Source organism: Schistocerca cancellata, chromosome 10 (assembly GCF_023864275.1).
Source record: "Schistocerca cancellata isolate TAMUIC-IGC-003103 chromosome 10, iqSchCanc2.1, whole genome shotgun sequence".
NCBI lineage: Eukaryota > Metazoa > Arthropoda > Insecta > Orthoptera > Acrididae > Schistocerca > Schistocerca cancellata.
The window spans coordinates 62,131,258-62,151,705 of record NC_064635.1 but is presented as its reverse complement, the minus strand read 5'-3'; the positions used below and the strand labels follow the sequence as shown (position 1 = coordinate 62,151,705).

Genomic DNA, 20,448 nt, shown 5'->3' with positions numbered 1-20,448 from the left:
TTTGTCCTTCTTTCTCATGGTCCATGTCTCTGCTCCATACAGTGCAATGCTCCAAATGTAGCACTTTATCAGCTTTTTTCCTCAATGCCAACCTCAACTTGTCGGTCAGCAGAGTCCTCTTCTTGTTGAAAGCAGCTTTTGCCATGGCGATTCTTGCTCGGATTTCGTTGGTGCAGTGGGCATCCTTTGTGATAAAACTTCCCAGGTACTTGAACTGATTCACATTTTCCAGTTCCCGATTGTCAACAGTCATCTTCAAGTATTTCTCACATTTTGATACGTGCATCACTTTTGATTTTTCGATGTCGATTTCCATGCCGTATTTTCTTCCCGTTTCCAAAAAATTGTTCATCATGTGTTGCAGCTGTCTCTGATTTTTGGCGAGCATTACCAGGTCGTCTGTATACTTGACGGTGTTGATGAGACGTCCTCGTACTTTGAAGTTTCCGCATCCTTTCAGCGCTTCTCTCGCCAGCATTTCTCCATACAGGTTAAAGAGACTTGGCGACAGACAACATCCTTGTCTCACTCCCCTTCCTATTTCCACAGTGTCTGCATAGCTCAGGCGTACCTTTCTTTACCCTTTGTCCCAGGTACAAGTTCCTTGCAAGTCTCCAATCTCTCCAGTTGATTCCTACTTCCTTAATAATGTTGATCAATATATCCATACTGAAGTGAGCACACACTGCCGCTACCTAGCGGGAACCGTGTGAAACTCGACAGTTTACTCTTTACAACAGTACGTCGTTCACGCACATATCTCAAATAACATAATAGGATTTTTTTTAATCGGACGATTCTCTTTTATGCACCCTGTGTATCGTTTGTTGCCTGTTTTCATTGTATTTATTTGCACTGTGTTCGGTTCTGACATCGTCCTGACGCCGCGGCGTGCCTGCAGTGATGCTGACTCTGTGGGTGGGCCTCTCCGCCGCCATGCTGCTGACCTGCCAGGCTCAGCACGAATGCGGGCCCAACGTGGTGCCGCTGTCGACGGTTCCCGGGAAAACCTGCAGACTCCGCGTCACCAGGGGTGAGTCAGCCATGCGCTCGGCTAACAGCTGTCTGTCTCGCAGCGTCCGCCGTAAGCGACGACGTAGCGAAATTTGTCACATCGAGCTGGGAACGTGTTTTATGTAGCGATGCTGTTAACCTCACTTTGGCAAGCCAAATATTGTGATGCTGGATTCTTTATGCTATCACTTTGATGATGATGATAATTATTGGTTTGTGGGGCGTTCAACTGCGTGCTTATCATCGCCCGTACAAATTCCCAATCTTTTCATTGCCCAGTCTCGCCACTTTCCCGAATGGTGATGAAATGTTGAGGACAACACAAACCCCGAGAAAAATACTCGACTCGGCTGGGAATCGAACCTGGGACCTCACGATCCAGAGCTACTAGACCACGAGCTGCGGACCTATCACTTTGAGAATTTCAAAAATGGCTCTGAGCACTATGGGACTCAACTTCTGTGGTCATTAGTCCCCTAGAACTTAGAACTAGTTAAACCTAACTAACCTAAGGACATCACACACATCCATGCCCGAGGCAGGATTCGAACCTGCGACCGTAGCGGTCTCGCGGTTCTAGACTGCAGCGCCTAGAACCGCACGACCACTTCGGCCGGCTTGAGAATTTCATTTACATAAATTACATTTACTTACTGGTAACACTGCGCCTACAGGTGGTGAACAGAAATTTGGGAAAAACAAGAACACAACAGAGTGCAATGTCTAATAAGGTGTAGGAAGACAGTTGGCATTCAAATTAGGTTCCAGTCGTCTCGGAATCAATAAACAAGATTCGAGACTGTTAGGCCACGGTCGCTGTACAAACGTGTCCCCTAAGGTTTCCCCTCCGGCTGTGGAAGACATCTTCAGAGGTAAATACGGATAAACCTGCCGCAGCGGAGCGGCTTTACCAGAAGGGTGATCATGAAATAAAATTCACTAAGACGAGTGACATATCGAAAACATCGCATTATCATCCGCATATGTATAGAGAGGCTACTCGAATCTATGAACACCGTAATAATTTTAACAGAAAAGAGGAAGGTGTTAAATTAGACAAAATTTGAATGTCAATATTGCAACATAAGAATAACGACAGATTAGTTTCAGTCGAGAATGTTGGCAATACCTCTTAGCTAACGTCACGTGACAGACTGTCATGCCCTCTGCACTGCGCATATAATCGGCGCTCTCTCGGGTTCTCGTTGCAGTCAGCCATTTTACCTCTGAAGGTGTCTCCTGCAGTCGGAGAGGAAACATGAGGGGAAAGTTTTGTACGTCGACCCGGACCAAATAGCCCGGAATTCTTACGTCAGCACCAGCCGTGGAAGCTTACACTGTGTGATACACAAGATGAATGACCTAAAACTTGCACCGCAAATATTACTGAAGTGGAAAGTTCTATTGATTGGCAGGCAGGGGCTCGTATTGTTATCCAATAAACAGATTGTAATGACACTCATAAAGTGCATTTTTGTTCAAACATACTCTTTTTTTTAATGGAACAGGGTCTATTGACATTAGCTAATTAAAAGTAGGGTAAATTAGAATCTCAGTCGTGTTTTGTTGCACGATTCTAGTGCAAGTCGTTTACGAGATACCGTATTTAGAAAAGTTCCCACACTGACACTTGTACGACGCTAAGTTAATTATTATCTGCAAAGTAGTTATAAAATTTTATTGTAATCAAACAGGAAACTTAAAAGAACATTATTTTTTGACATAGTCTTCTTGCGATTCAACGCACTTGGTTCATCGTTGTACAAGCTTCCTGATGTCTTCAGAAAAGAAAGTTCTCGGTTGAGCTGCGAGCCAGGAATGCACCGCTTCTTTCACTGATTCGTCCGAGGCAAATCGACGGTCCCTTAATGCCTGAGTGGACCAAACAAGTGATAGAAGGAGCAAGATTGTGACTATATGGAAGATGATCCAGTGCTTCAGATCTGAGTTTATGGAGCGTTTCAGCAGTGCGGGCAGCAGTATGCGGACGGGAATTGCCGTGCAACAACACAACTCCCTTTGACAGCAATCCTCGGCGTTCTCTTCGAATTGCAGACTTTGGTTTGGCAGTAAGCATCTCACTGTAACGTACACTGTTTATTTTTGTGCCCCTTTCCCGATAATGTTGCAGTACTGCACCTTGTGCGTCCCAAAACGCCGTAAGCATCAGCTTTCCTGCGGACGACTGGGTCCTGAACTTTTTCTTGCATGGCGAATTTGGATGTTTCCCTTCCATACTCTGCTGTTTACTCTTCGGCTCGTAATGATGGATCCATGTTTCGTCACCAGTAATGATCCTGTCTAAGAAGTTGCCCCTTCTTTACCGTAGCGATCCAATTGTTTTTGCAGATATCCAAGCACGTTTGTTTATGCAACTGTGTGAGTTGTTTTGGGACCCATCTTGCACAAACTTTATGAAACCCAAGTCTGTTGTGGATGATTTCGTAGGCAGAACCCAGACTAATTTGCAGACGTTGTACCACTTCGTCAATAGTTAATCGTCTGTCTAAGAGAATCATTTCACGTGAACGCTCAATGGTTTCTTCATTCGTGTCGGTAAACGGTCGTCCGGCTCCTTCATCGTGCGTAACACTTGTGCGACCATTTCGGAATTTTTCAGTCTATTCGTAGACACTCCGTTGTGGCGAAACACTGTTCCCGTACTGTACCGAAAGTCTTCGATGAATTTCGGCCCCTGATACGCCTTCCGACCACAAAAAACGGATCACTGAACGTTGCTCTTCTTTGGTGCAAATAGACAACGGAGCAGCCATGATTAACAGCACTGCAGCGATAACAAAATTAACCCTGCAGCTTGAAAATTGCAAAGATATAACAGCAAAGAAACAAAGCATGCGTCATCAACGTAAAACGACAGTACTACCAATATAAACAATAATATAACTAAATCGCGGATAATAATTGACTTACCCTCGTACAATACTATGATAACACGCACTAAAGAACAACACGAGTGCGTACGCTAGTTATGTGGATTCTGGCCAGCAACGAGACAACTGAGTATCACAGGTTGTGTTCAAAATGACCACCGGCAGCGGCAGTACACGCTTGCAGTCTGTTACGGAACGGCTGCTGCAAATGGTTCAAATGGCTCTGAGCACTATGCGACTCAACTTCTGAGGTCATTAGTCCCCTAGAACTTAGAACTAGTTAAACCTAACTAACTTAAGGACATCACAAACATCCATGCCCGAGGCAGGATTCGAACCTGCGACCGTAGCGGTCTTGCGGTTCCAGACTGCAGCGCCTTTAACCGCACGGCCACTTCGGCCGGCACGGCTGCTGCACACGTGGTAGCATTGTCCGAGCAGGCTGCAGTAACACGTCGTTGCATATCATCGGGTCTAGTTGTAGAGACCGCCTTTCAGCTTTCGCCGCAGAAAAAGTCTGCAGGTGTCAAACCCATGGAACGGGCCAGCCACGGTAAAGGTCCGCTGCATCCAATCCAAACATTTGTAAACAATTCGTGAAGACACGCTGTAGTACTTTGCGCACTATTGGCAGGTCAGTCATCACGATGGTACCACAGGTTACTCCTAGTCTACAGAGTAACGTCTTCTAGCGTCTGTGGAAGACGGCTTGTTAGGAGGCCGCGATACTAGTGCGCGTTCAGTGTTCCATCCAAGAAAAACTGGCCTATGAGCTAACGGATCTCTAACCGCACCACACGTTTGCACTCAACGTACGATGATGTTCTACCTGAAGAAATGAACGGGGACTGTTAACAGACCTGTAGTGCATGTTCTGGTCGTTTATCTGGCCATGGTTGGTAAATGTAACTTCGTCACTGAACGGGATACATGATACATCTGCAGTATCCTGTCTTAATGCCCATACCAATTCGATTCTACACAGAATACGCGAAAGAACTTGCCCCCCTTCTAACAGCCGTGTACCGCAAGTCTCTAGAGGAACGGAAGGTTCCAAATGATTGGAAAAGAGCACAGGTAGTTCCAGTTGGGTCGTCGAGCAGATGCGCAAAACTATAGGCCTATATGTCTGACATCGATCAGCTGTAGAATTTTAGAACATGTTTTTTGCTCGCGTATCATGTCATATCTCGAAACCCAGAATCTACTCTGTAGGAATCAACATGGATTCCGGAAACAGCGATCGTGTGAGACCCAACTCGCTTTATTTGTTCATGAGACCCAGAAAATATTAGATACAGGCTCCCAGGTAGATGCCATTTTCCTTGACTTCCGTAAGGCGTTCGATACAGTTCCGCACTGTCGCCTGATAAATAAAGTAAGAGCATACGGAATATCAGACCAGCTGTGTGTCTGGATTGAAGAGTTTTTAGCAAACAGAACACAGCATGTTGTTCTCAATGGAGAGACGTCTACAGACGTTAAGGTAACCTCTGGCGTGCCACAGGGGAGTGTTATGGGACGATTGCTTTTCACAATATATATAAATGACCTAGTAGATAGTGTTGGAAGTTCCGTGCGGCTTTTCGCGGATGATGCTGTAGTATACAGAGAAGTTGCAGCATTACAAAGTTGTAGCGAAATACAGGAAGATCTGCAGCGGATAGGCACTTGGTTCAGGGAGTGGCAACTGACCGTTAACATAAACAAATGTAATGAATTGCGAATACATACAAAGAAGGATCTTTTATTGTATGCTTATATGATAGCGGAACAAACACTAGTAGCAGTTACTTCTGTAAAATATCTGGGAGTATGTGTACGGAGCGATTTGAAGTGGAGTGATCATATAAAATTAATTGTTGGTAAGGCGGGTGCCAGGTTGAGAATCATTGGGAGAGTCCTTAGAAAATGTAGTCCATCAACAAAGGAGGTGGCTTACAAAGCACTCGTTCGACCTGTACTTGAGTATTGCTCATCAGTGTGGGATCTGTACCAGGTCGGATTGACGGAGGAGATAGAGAAGATCCAAAGAAGAGCGGCGCGTTTCGTCACAGGGTTATTTGGTAACCGTGATAGCGTTACGGAGATGTTTAACAAACTCAAGTGGCAGACTCTGCAAGAGAGGCGCTCTGCATCGCGGTGTAGCTTGCTCGCCAGGTTTCGAGAGGGTGCTTTTCTGGATGAGGTATCGAATATATTGCTTCCCCCTACTTCCACCTCCCGAGGAGATCACGAATGTAAGATTAGAGAGATTAGAGCGCGCACAGATGCTTTCAGACAGTCGTTCTTCCCGCGAACCATACGCGACTGGAACAGGAAAGGGAGGTAATGACAGTGGCACGTAAAGTGCCCTCCGCCACACACCGTTGGGTGGCTTGCGGAGTATAAATGTAAATGTAAATGTAAATATGCAAATGATTAGCTTTTCAGAGCATTCGCACAAGGTTGGCGCCGGTGGCGGCACCTACAACGTGCTGATATGAGGAAAGTTTCCAACCGATTTCTCACACACAAACAGCAGTTGACCGGCGTTGCCCGGTGAAACGTTGTTGTGATGCCTCGTGTAAGGAGGAGAAATGCGTACCATCACGTTTCCGACTTTGATAAAGGTCGGATTGTAGTCTACCGCGATTGCGTTTTATCGTATCGCGACATTGCTGCTCGCGTTGGTTGAGATCCAATTACTGTTGGCGGAATATGGAGTCGGTGGGTTCAGGAGGGTAGTACGAAACGCCGTGCTGGATCCTAACTGCCTCGTGTCACTAGCAGTCGAGATCACAGGCATCTTATCCGCATTGCTGTAACAGATCGTACAGCCACGTCTCGATCCCTGAGTCAACAGATGGGGACGTTTGCAAGACAACAACCATCTGCACGTACAGTTCGACGACGTTTGCAGCAGCATGGACTATCAGCTCTAAGACCATGGCTTTGGTTATCCTTGACGCTGCATCACAGACAGGAGCGCCTGCGATGGTGTACTCAACGACGAACCTGGGTGTATGAATGCCAAATCGTCATTTTTTTGGATGAATCCCGGTTCTGTTTACAGCATCATGATGGTCGCATCCGTGTTTGGCGACATCGCGGTGAACACACATTGGAAACATGTATTCGTCATCGCCATACTGGCGTATCATCCGGCGTGATTGCATGGGGTGCCATTGGTTACACGTCTCGGTCATCTCTTGTTCGCATTGACGGCACTTTGAACATTGGACGCTACATTTCAGATGTGTTACGACCCGTTGCTCTACCCCTCATTCGATCCCTGCGAAACCCTACATTTCAGCAGGATAATGCACGACCGCGTGTTGCAGGTACTGTGCGGTCGTTTCTGGAGACAGAAAATGTTCGACTGCTGCCCTGTCCAGCACATTCTCCAGATCTCTCGTCAATTGAAAACGTCTGGTGAATGGTGGCCCAGCAACTGGCTCGTCACAATACGCCACTCACTACACTTGATGAACTGTGGTATCGTTTTGAAGCTGCATGGGCCACTGTACCTGTACACGCCATCCAGGCTGTGTTTGACTCAATGCCCAGGCGTATCGAGGCCGTTATTAGGGCCAGAGCTGGTTGTTCTGGGTACTGATTTTTCAGGATCTATGCACCCAAATTGTGTGAAAATGTAACCACATGTCAGTTCTATTGTAATATATTTGTCCAATGAATATCCGTTTATCATCTGCATTTCTTCTTGGTGCAGCAATTTTAATGGCCAGCAGTGTAGGTTGGTTGCAGGCCCTCTGCTGGAGTTCCAGACAACATACAGCCATCACTGGCACCAGCGTTCATCAGAAAACAAACTGATTCGCACCTTGCCCTCCAGTGAGCTCTCGCTTGTCACCACTGAAGCCGAAAATGGCGGTGGTTTGGGGTCAGAGGAATGCAGACTACAGAGCATCTTGGTCGGTGCTGTCCTGGAAATAACAGGTTTTTAACAGGTCATTGTGTCGTTTTGGTATTAACTGCAGCTCAAATTGCTGCTGTAGATGTAGTGTGAAGCGCCGGAGCCATACGTCAAACACGACAGTCTTCCCTCCCAATAGTGCCACACGGCTGTACAGAACCTGGTCTTCTTGCGACCTTACACTCTCGTGACCATTGCTGCTAGCAATGTTGTACAGTGGCTACATTGCTGCCAGGTCTTTCTGCGATACTGGAGAAGCAACATCCATCTTCTCACAGCCCTATTTCACGACCTTGTTCATGCTCAGTCAGGTGTTGAAAATGGTGTCTTTGTGCCTCAAAGGCAGTCTTGACTAGTATCAACTCACGATGTCCACGACCACGACCATACAGCGTCTGTCTAAAGGAAAGCTGATTTACACAACACTGGTTCCCATCAGATCACCGAAGTTAAGCACTGTCGGGCTTGGCTAGCACTTGACAAGAGGGGTGCACTCAGCCCTTGTGAGGCAAACTGAGGAGCTACTTGATTGAGAATAGCGACACCGGTCACGGAAACTCACAATGGGCGGGAGAGCGGTGTGCTGACATGTTCCTTCGATCAACCTTAGGGCTGAGGATGACACGGCGACCGGTCGGTACCGTCGGGTGTTCAAAGCCAGTTGGGACGGTGTTTGTTTGTTTAGCGACGCTACTAGTGCCTCTTTTGCGACTAGTGCGAAACTGGAATAGTCATCATCTTTCAGATACAGAAATACGCCTAGCAAATTTCGTTTATGGCGCACAACTCCTTCCTGGTGCTGCGATTTTTTCCACCAGTTATACTCCGAAAGGATAGCTCTCACACTTTAGGTTGGCAACAATGAAACGAGAAATAGGAAGTTGCTGCTGTTCATCTCTCAAGCTAGTATTCAAAATGGTGGCATCTGCGAGAGAAAAAGAATGCGCAGAAACATCAGAAATAATCATTGTTGAGAGACTTTTCAGGCCAAATTTGCTAAAGTGGCACCACACCGATACAACATTACTAGATGGGCAAAGAATTTCGAGGAGACAGGATGCATATGCAAGAGGAAAACAACTGGAGGCCATCCATTGAGAATGAAGTGGTGGAAAACATTCGTATGATCTACGAAAGAAGTTGCAGAAAATCCACGAATCATGCCAGCAGAGAAGCTCCAAATGCAGAAAAATGTAAGTTAATGCAGATCAGTAGGGGGAAAAGAAATCTGTAAGGTTCTAACACACCATATGCAGTCTGCTGCTTGACACAGTTACTTCGTATAAATGTCTGGGCGTAACATTGCAAAGCGATATGAAATTGAACGAGAATGTAAGGATTGTAGTGAGGAAGGCGAACAGTCCACTTTGTTTTATGGAGAGAAATTAAGGAAAGTGCGGTTCGTCTGTAAGAGAGACAGCATGTAGGACACTAGTGTGACCTATTCTTGAGTACTGATGGAGTGTTTGGGATCCACACTGGGTCTGTGTAACGGAAACGTCAACAGAGCCAGGCTGCTACGTTTGTTACCAGTAGGTTCGAATAACGTCCTGGTATTATGGAAATGCTTCGGGAGCTCAAATGCGAGTTCCTGGAGGGAAGACGACATACTTTATCAGGAACATTACTGAAAAAATTTAGAGAGCCGGCATTTGAAGCTGACTGCAGAAACATTCTACTGCCGCCAACCACTGTACGGTGCAGAAAATATATGTACATGCAGTAGTTAGTCTGTCGCAGTTAACAGTGGAGCATCTGTTGTGCAAATGTCTTCAGTTCAAGAGTTACAAAATTCAAATGTTGCAGTTGCCAAAACTTGACGGTAAATCGCAATGAAGCCAATTTTCCTTGATTTTCGAGCCCAGATGTAAGTGGAAGGTTTAGCAGGAAGACTTGTGTTCTCTGAGAAAATCACATTTCATTAAAGTGGCCAAGTGAAAAAGTATAGTTTGAAAACATGGGGTACACAAAACCTACATGCCTCCCTGGACCATGAATGCGATTCTCCAAAACTTGATGTTTTCTATACCACAACCAACCACAGGATCTTTGTTCCTTTCTCCTCCTTCGGAAGTTATTGTTACAAGAATAACCTATCGTGCATGCTTTCTTTCTGGTTGTTGCTTCAATTGACAAAAGAGGTAGCCAACTTCATTTTGCAGCAGGACAGACCGCTGCCACAATGGCATAACTTCATGTACTGTTTCCTCAACGAACTATGTTCCACGGTGCTGGGTCAAATGATGTGCCCTTCACGTCGTGCCCCCAGCCCTGTTCCCAGGTGTGTATTGTTGTCACACGGCTTTTGCCACCTCACTGGCGCCACTAAATCCCAAATTTCGAGATCCCGCACTGCCGCACCTGGGCTTTCGCCAGAGAGGCTGCGCACAGAGGCAACAGCCGACAGGAGTGTCTTTTCCCCCACCACCACTTGCAGAAACAGTCGCTTCCGCCAGACTTTCCCTAGCTGTAGACGACGCCATTCTCGAGTGTGTGCGATAACTGAGGGGTAGTAACAGTGCCTAAGTCAGTGTGTCATTTGCTGCTTCAGTCTATGTACAATGTTTTCTAATGAGGTTTCCCAACGGTAGTGCGTGAACACATTTTGGTGAGTTGGCATCGCATCGCTTTTTGCAGATAGCTTGCAGGCGCCTCATTCACCAAAAAGGGCTGGTGGTGTACCTGCCAGCATGGCTCGAATGTACACATGCCTATTTTAACTTGTGCAACTTGTCGTAGCAGGTCCCTCCCTCCGATACTGGCGACAGTAAATTATGCGTGAGACTACAAAATTTTGTTATGCAAGTTATTAACTGTTTCTCGCCCACGTCTGGCAACCACGTGGTTCCCGATTCCTCACTTTCCCGATGCACAAGGTTTTCATTTCGCCCTCCACATAAGTCAGTGCCCGGCCGTAGTACTCATGTACATCCGACTGTGTTTCTCCTGTCCTATGCAAGTCGAAAGTTAAAGTGTGTGTCAATGGTTTGACTTCTTGTCTGGAACTTAATTTTGTACCTCAATTGGAGGAACTAAGAATTGGATCTCAACTGTAATGAACAGACTGCTAAACAATTTTGTAAGTAGTTTTTAGTAATGTGTAATTTGTAGATAAATAAATAAACGTGTGCCTCAAATTCAAAACCTTTGCACGTTTCTAAAACGTGCATTCTGTTCCAATGCACTCCTGCCAACTTTCCCTTTTAAATTTAGTTGTAATGTGCACTTTGTGGTGGGAACGGACAGCACAGCACGCGTACCCACTTACTGTTTCCTGGTCTGCCACATTACAGCTGGCACCTCATTGCATTTGATTTTAAATTACGTTGCGAGACTGTGCAATAGGTGGGTGTCAGAGATACTGGAGAGTGGTTTTGTGAATAACTTGTGCAGATGACGTGGCTGCAAGTGACTCCGAGCTGGCAGAGGCGGTGCGTCAGGGTCTGGCGAGGGGCGGCCGGCTGGCGGCGAGGCTGAGGGAGCGGGAGGCGGCGGCGGCGCAGAGGCAGCGAGTGGCGCGGGGCTCCCCCGAGTACCACCACTACCTCACCAACGTCGCCAGCGACGGGCAGAGAGCGCGCATGGCCGACACCCTGCAGGACCTGGCCGACGCCAGCGCGCTCTCCAGACAGCTCTCCCGCCAGTGAGTACTGCGCGGGTCGAGCCCCTGACGAGTTCACCTCAAATACTCTGATCGGCCAGAACATTATGACCGACTACCTAACAGCCGGTACGTCCACCTTTGTCACGGATAATGGCAGTGACACGTCGTGGAACAGGAGCGACGAGGCCTCGGTAGGTCGCCAGAGGGAGTTGGCATCGCATCTGCACACGCGAGTCACCCAATTCCCCTATTCTGCGGAGTGGGGCAATGAGCTCCCAGATGCAATTGACCAGGTACATATCTGACAAGTTGGGAGGCCACTGTGTTCCTCAAACTACTCCGTCACACTCCCGGCATTGAGACACGGTGCATTATCTTGTTGAAAAATGCAACTGCCATCGAGAAACGTTATCCCCACGAAAGGAAGTACGCGGTCTGCAAACCGTGTACGGTACTCCTCGGCTGTCATGATGCCTCGCACCAGCTCCACTAGAGCTGTGGACACCCACGTGAATCTTCCCTGGGGCATAATGGAACCGTCACCAGCTAATCTCTGTTCCCACAGTATGGGTGTCTAGGAGCTGTTTCCCTGGAAAATGACGGATTCGCGCTCTCTCATAGGCACGATGAAGAAGGTATCGAGATTCGTCAGAATGTACTGCTCTGCCACTGTGCCAGCTTCCAGTGACTATGGTCAAATGAGCATTTCAGTCTTAACTGCCAATGTCACGTGGTTAACATTTGTACACAAACAGGTCGTTGGCTGCAGAGGCCCACAGTTAGGAGTGTTTGGTGCACCATATGTCAAAACACCCTGTAGTCTGTCCAGTACTAAAGTTCGGTATTAGTTCCACCACAGTTCGCTGCCTGTCCTGTTTTATAAGTCTGTCCAGTATACGAGGTCCGACATCTGTAATTGGGGGTGGCTGCCCAACCCCACGACGTCTGGATGTTGTTTCACCTTAGTTTCGCTATATGTTGAGGAAACTCACCACACCACACCTCGAATACCCGACAAGTCGTGCAGTTTCCGAAATGCTAGTGCCGAGCCTCTGGGCCATCACTGTCTGTGCTCGGTCAAACTTATATAGATGAGTGCCTTCCCCATTCTACTCACGGACTGCCCTCTCACTGGTACTACATGCGCCGTGCGTGTCTGACTAGTAATCATTCCTCTCCAGGTGACGCTGCTATCACCTGGATGGGTTTATATCGACAGTAGTTTGATGGCCATAATGTACTGGCTGATGAGGGAAAGTTCGCCGAACAAAATGTTAAACTTTCATGGCCGGAAATATCACAATTAATAATATGTTCCAGGTTATTACGTCGTGGCTTAGATAAGATTATTTTTTTGTTCCATAGATCCGGGCTGAGGAGATCCTCATGGATGTGGAACATGTCTTTTTTCTTTTTTTTTTTTTTTTTAAAAAAAAGCTGAAATAACAATACTAGTAGTATGAATATATACAATACATCATTTGTTTCTATTAAAAAATTCGGCGGTGGAGTAGAAGGAATTGGACACTAGAAAGTCTTTCAGGTTCCTTTTAAACTGAACTTTATTTGTAACTAAATTTTTTATGTTTACTGGCAAATTATTGAAGATGAGTGTTCCTGAGTAGTGGACCCCTTTTTGAACTAAAGTAAGTGCTTTTAAGTCCTTGTGCAGATCATTTTTGTTCCTGGTATTGTATGTATGAACTGAGCTGTTTCATGGGAAAAGAGATATATTATTTAGGACAAATTTCATTAAGGAGTAAATATACTGAGAGGCAGTAGTTAGTATACCCAGTTCTTTCAAGAGGTTTCTACAGGACGTCCATGAATTTACTCCAAAAATAATACGTATTACATGCTTTTGGACTCTGAGAACTTTTGTTTGACTTGAAGAGTTACCCCAAAATATTATACCATATGACATTATGGAAAGAAAGTAGGCAAAGTATGCAAGCTTTTTCATTTTTATGTCACCTACATCTGCTAACACTCGAATTGGAAATACAGATTTGTTAAGGGTTTGGGGTGGCGACAGGAGGGGCATCCAGCCACGTTCAGCCACTAAAATCACCAAATCCATAGTAACAAGACTGACCCCACGTTGCAGCAGGACAAAGGCACAAAGAAAATGATGAAAGTTGTAACTATATTCTTGCATAAGCTCTCTAGCACATAATGTAAGTATCATTATTGGTTGCTAAGCTACAACATAACTGGACAGACTGTTATTCTTCAGTTACCAGATATATTGTTCTAGAAGATATAAAGGACATGAACAGCAAGCAAGACACATAAAGTAATTTGTCGTCAATAACATGAATGCATCTGACTCCTTAGATTTCAAGAAAGCTGCAGATTGTAATATAAGCACAGCAAATAAAAACATATCCAAAGTACAGTGGCTGTGGTGGGACAAACATAAGCCTCATGTAGTTAAGACCAAGGGAAACTTAAATGAAATTGAGGCCTGGGAAGGTATCCCTATTTTGAGAAAAGGTATAAGAGCATATGACATCAAGAAAATGTAAATATTTGCCCTGGATGTTACAAGCTGCATCATGATCATATATAATTTTACAAAAGCAAAATAGACTTTTGCAATCTTTTTGCTGACTATTAAAATATGGCATTTAGAGCTTTTCATTGCATTTCCACATTCAGTAAATTTTTCATGCTATTACAATGCAATGTTCATAATTTCCTTTGTAAACTAAATCAGTACTATGCTTAGCATTCAAATAAAACACATTAATAGTGCAATTATGACTATTACTGCCTAGTATACATAAAGCACATTTTCTTCAAGTTTATGATTTCAGCACTTAGAGCATTTTTTATTTCAGATCTTCAATTAATTTGCAAATTTCTCCCAGTAAATTATTTATGCACAAAATTTTGAAACTGCCAATGTCTTGTGGAATGATATAATGAGCAGACAGTGACGTCAGAATAAATATGTGATTAACATAAATTACTGTCCCCTCCCTTAGCTGAGTGGTCAGAGCATATGACTGCCATGCATTGGGCCCAAGTATGATTCCCAGCCAGATTGGAGATTTTCTCTCCTCAGGGTCTGGATATTGCATTGTCCTCATTATTGTTTCATCACCCGTGGTCTAGGGGTAGCGTCTTTGATTCATAATCAAAACGTTTTCGGTCCCGGGATTCGATCCCCGCCACTGCCTAAATTTTGATAAATAATCAGCATTGGCGGCCGAAGACTTCCGGCGTAAGAAGTCAGCCTCATTCTGCCAATGGCCTTGTCAAAGAGAGCGGAGGAGTGGATAGAGGTTCAGGGCACTCTCTTGTCCTAGGGGTGGGAAATTGCCCCTAAAGGCGGAAGAATCAGCAACGATCAACGACATGAGGATGCAGAAGGCAATGGAAACCACTGCTTTAAAGACACATAACGTGTATCCACAGGACATGTGGCCTGTAATTGAAGAAGTGTCGTGATGATCTCTCCATTGGCAAAAGATTCCAGAATAGTCCCCCATTCGGATCTCCGAGAGGGGACTGCCAAGGGGGAGGTTACCATGAGAAAAAGATTGAATAATCTACGAAATGATAACGTTCTACGAGTCGGGGCATGGAATGTCAGAAGCTTGAACGTGGCAGGGAAACTAGAAAATCTGAAAAGGGAAATGCAAAGGCTCAATCTAGATATAGTAGGGGTCAGTGAAGTGGAAGGAAGACAAGGATTTCTGGTCAGATGAGTATCGCGTAATATCAACAGCAGCAGAAAATGGTATAACAGGTGTAGGATTCATTATGAATAGGAAAGTAGGGCAGAGGGTGTGTTACTGTGAACAGTTCAGTGACTGGGTTGTTCTACTCAGAATCGACAGCAGACCAACACCGATAACGATAGTTCAGGTATACATTCCGACGTCGCAAGCTGAAGATGAACAGATAGAGAAAGTGTATGAGGATATTGAAAGGGTAATGCAGTATGTAAAGGGGGACGAAAATCTAATAGTCATGGGCGACTGGAATGCAGCTGTAGGGGGAGTAGAAGAAAAGGTTACAGGAGAATATGGGCTTGGGACAAGGAATGAAAGAGGAGAAAGACTAATTGAGGTCTGTAATAAGTTTCAGCTAGTAATAGCGAATACCCTGTTCAAGAATCACAAGAGGAGGAGGTATACTTGGAAAAGGCCGGGAGATACGGGAAGATTTCAATTAGATTACATCATGGTCAGACAGAGATTCCGAAATCAGATACTAGATTGTAAGGCGTACCCAGGAGCAGATATAGACTCAGATCACAATATAGTAGTGATGAAGAGTAGGCTGAAGTTCAAGACATTAGTCAGGAAGAATCAATATGCAAAGAAGTGGGATACGGAAGTACTAAGGAATGACGAGATACGTTTGAGTTCTCTAACGCTATAGATACAGCAATAAGGAATAGCGCAGTAATCAATACAGTTGAAGAGGAATGGACATCTCTAAAAAGGGCCATCACAGAAGTTGGGAAGGAAAACATAGGTACAAAGAAGGTAGCTGCGAAGAAACCATGGGTAACAGAAGAAATACTTCAGTTGATTGATGAAAGGAGGAAGTACAAACATGTTCCGGGAAAATCAGGAATACAGAAATACAAGTCGCTGAGGAATGAAATAAATAGGAAGTGCAGGGAAGCTAAGACGAAATGGCTGCAGGAAAAATGTGAAGACATCGAAAAAGATATGATTGTCGGAAGGACAGACTCAGCATACAGGAAAGTCAAAACAACCTTTCGTGACATTAAAAGCAACGGTGGTAACATTAAGAGTTCACGGGAATTCCACAGTTAAATGCAGAGGAGAGAGCATATAGGTGGAAAGAATACATTGAAAGCCTCTATGAGGGTGAAGATTTGTCTGATATGATACAAGAAGAAACAGGAGTCGATTTAGAAGAGATAGGGGATCCAGTATTAGAATCGGAATTTAAAAGAGCTTTGGAGGACTTACGGTCAAATAAGGCAGAAGGGATAGATAACATTCCATCAGAATTTCTAATATCATTGGGGGAAGTGGCAACAAAACGACTATTCACGTTGGTGTGTAGAATATATGAGTCTGGCGATATACCATCTGACTTTCGGAAAAGCATCATCCACTCAATTCCGAAGATGGCAAGAGCTGACAAGTGCGAGAATTATCGCGCAATCAGCTTAACAGCTCATGCATCGAAGCTGCTTACAAGAATAATATACAGAAGAATAGAAAAGAAAATTGAGAATGCACTAGGTGACGATCAGTTTGGCTTTAGGAAAAGTAAAGGACGAGAGAGGCAATTCTGACGTTACGGCTAATAATGGAAGCAAGGCTAAAGAAAAATCAAGACACTTTCATAGGATTTGTCAACCTGGTAAAAGCGTTCGACAATATAAAATGGTGCAAGCTGTTCGAGATTCTGAAAAAAGTAGGGGTAAGCTATAGGGAGAGATGGGTCATATACAATATGTACAACAACCAAGAGGGAATAATAAGAGTGGATGATCAAGAACGAAGTGCTTGTATTAAGAAGGGTGTAAGACAAGGCTGTAGCCTTTCGCTCCTACTCTTCAATCTGTACATCAAGGAAGCAATGATGAAAATAAATGAAAATAAAAGAAAGGTTCAGGAGTGGAATTAAAGACAATTAAAATACAAGGTGAAAGGATATCAATGATACGATTCGCTGATGACATTGCTATCCTGAGTGAAAGTGAAGAAGAATTAAATGATCTGCTGAATGGAATGAACAGTCTAATGAGTACACAGTATGGTTTGAGAGTAAATCAGAGAATGACGAAGGTAATGAGAAGTAGTAGAAATGAGAACAGTGAGAAACTTAACATCAGGATTGATGGTCACGAAGTCAAGGAATTCTGCTACCTAGGCAGTAAAATAACCAATGACGGACGAAGCAAGGAGGACATCAAAAGCAGACTCGGTATGGCAAAAAAGATATTTCTGGCCACGAGAAGTCTACTAATATCAAATACCGGCCTTAATTTGAGGAAGAAATTTCTGAGGATGTACGTCTGGAGTACAGCGTTGTATGGTAGTGAAACATGGACTGTGGGAAAACCGGAACAGAAGAGAATTGAAGCATTTGAGATGTGGTGCTACAGATGAATGTTGAAAATTAGGTGGACTGATAAGGTAAGGAATGAGGAGGTTCTACACAGAATCGGAGAGGAAAGGAATATGTGGAAAACACTGATAAAGAGAAGGGACAGGATGATAGGACATCTGCTAACACATGAGGGAATGACTTCCATGGTACTAGAGGGAGCTGTAGAGGGCAAAAACTGCAGAGGAAGACAGAGATTGGAATACATCAAGCAAATCATTGAGGACGTAGGTTGCAAGTGCTTCTCTGAGATGAAGAGGTTAGCACAGGAAAGGAATTCGTGGCGGGCCGCATCAAACCAGTCAGTAGACTGATGAAAAAAAAAACCGACACGCAAGTCACCCATTGTGCCATCAATCCATCAATCGAAAAGATTTGCAAGTTGGCAGCTGAACTTCTCCAGATGGTGACTATCGGCCTTCAATGCCGTATGATCATTTCATTTCTCACCATCAATTCTTTTTATTAATAATTCCATTATTGTTTTGGGTGTTCTGTTCAAATTTTTTTCATAGCTCATGTGGTCGCAGAGGGAGGCATTTGCCAGTGTGTCCTCACATTAGTGCCATGTAGAGAGAGACAACCCTAAAGCTCAGAAAGCCCTCACACCCACAGTAAAGATGTAACATGGGGAAAGTCAGTGCAGCTTCCCTGCAGTGTTGGCAATGCGGACTATGTTTTAAGCCATGGAGTCCCACTGTCAGGCTATACAATGGCCAGAGACACAACATTCTTCCACAGTCATTGCTAAGTCATGTCTCATTTGTTTCTCACTCAATTTAAGTTTCTTGTGCATTCTTCATTAAGATGAGCATTGGCACAAGAGTCTGTCACCATGTTAGATAACAGTATGCTCTGCTCTCCATTGCTCCGAGTCAGACTTGCATAGTCCAACGTGGCTATTAACTGCTCCATGTTGTGAGAATGTGGGATCAAATGTTGTGAGAATGTGGGATCCATGGGCACCACCAGAGACAAGGTCATGCCTGAGGTTGACATTATGAGCTGCTGGACAACCATGTGCTGTCTTGCAAAAAGCTCTGTGCAGTTTATCCCCAAGTACATTTTGGAAATAAGCAGCATTTTCTTTGTTTCCTACACAAGCATGCTAATTAATTTGAATAATATAGTCTTGTCATTCTGTTTTAACATGCCACAGGCTGAAGTAAGTGAACTTCTTGATTTCTGTAACTTTCTTAGTTTAATTATTTTCTCATGCGTGACAGTACTATTTCCACTTACAGTTTAGTAATGTGGTTAGTGACTCTCATAATGGAAATATTGCCTGAAATTTTCTTCAAGAAGATAGCTGAATTGCATTAAAATCTACTGCAATTGTTTCTTGTTCTGTCCCATTATATTCATACACCAACTTTTGGCAGAAACACCATCAGTACAACGAGAAGCCTAGCACTTCATGATCATGCTGGTAGGAAAATTTCTCTTGTGGTAAGGGAGAAATTTTCCTACCACCATGATCATGAAGTGCTAGGTTCATCTGAGATCTGCCAAGCAAGTGTCAGTTAGGGAATCAGGTAAAGTTAGATGGTTAATATGCCACCAGTAGGATTTCATCCATTCTTTCAGACTATCCCCAACTGTTACAAGTCCTCACTGCCTTGCATTCTATAATTCCGAGTTGATTGAATACTTCTGTAACACAGCTACTTTGTCATCTGACTAATTGGCCTTGATACCCAGATAATACCACATACTCCTAAGGTCCTCAGCATTAAATGTGAAAGACGGCTCATCATTGATTTGATTTGCCCTATCGGGGTCCAATGAAGCAATTATGATTTATCCACCTAAATATGTGAAGCACTAGATTTTTGTTGTTGACTGTCCATGCCAGCCAGAGTGGCCGAGCGGTTCTAGGCGCTACAGTCTGAAACCGCACGACCACTACGGTCACAGGTTCAATTCCAGCCTCGGGCATGGATGTGTGTGATGTCCTTAAGTTCATTAGGTTTAAGTAGTTCTAAGTTCTAGGGGACTGATGACCTCAGAAGTTAAGTCCCATAGTGCTCAAAATTATTTGAACCATTTGACTGTCCACATAAATATACACAGCAGCATTTGTTTATTGCAATCATTGATTTTAGAGTTGCATTCTACTTGGCATGCTGCATGGATCCTGCTGGCAAAATCCATAAATTATTTTCTCAATTGATGCATTTAATTACCAGATTTTTACAGTGGGAGCGTAGCCTTCTTGATGATGTAATCATCTTTCTCAATCTGTGTCATACTTTGTGAGGCTTCAACCAGTAATTCCATCTGTTCCACAAATACTTCTGTGTAAATGTCACAGTTAAGTACAGCAGCAGGTGTTTCCATATTTGACTGGCAGAACCACGAGTAGCCCAAATGACTCAGTCATTGCAACTGGGACAAACATGTCAATAAAAATAATTTCCCAATGTAGGTTGAATCCTATTGTTCTTGCTTTACTCCAAAATAAGGAATCATCATTACAGTGCTTTTTCACATATTGGTTCCACAGGCAATTACTTCATTAGTTGCTGACCTTCCAACAACGTCCCAAGTATTTTTGTGACTACTGATCTGACCTTGTTGTATATGAATTTGGACCACTCACAATGATCTGGCCCATTTAGTGTATTGTTGATGTTAGTCTCAGCTATATCTGAAGTGAAGTTGACACCATTAATTTAAACATCTTCTCCATTAGTCAGTGGTCTTACACTCGGAAAGCTATCACTGCTATTTAAATAACAATGCTGACAGATAATGAGCAACAAACACACAATATAAGAAATGGTACAGCACCGGTGATACAATAATGTGCCTGTCTCTGTTCGGAACAGTATGCATGTGTGTGCAGTGTGCAAGATCTGCCCCCACCTGGTCTATGTGGCAATTTCTCACTGATGTCTTCACGTATCTATTGT

General features: G+C 44.2%; 1 protein-coding gene across 1 annotated transcript in view; it reads left to right on the top strand.

Annotated features, from left to right (window-relative positions):
- Positions 1-902: 902 nt before the first annotated feature.
- Positions 903-20,448, top strand: part of LOC126106595 (peroxidase-like) — a 98,106-nt gene continuing 78,560 nt past the window's right edge. The window contains exons 1-2 of the mRNA XM_049912939.1: positions 903-1,033; positions 11,215-11,464. Of these exons, the coding sequence (XP_049768896.1) occupies positions 904-1,033; positions 11,215-11,464 (380 nt within the window). The 5' untranslated portion in view covers position 903. The remainder of the gene's footprint in view (positions 1,034-11,214; positions 11,465-20,448) is intronic.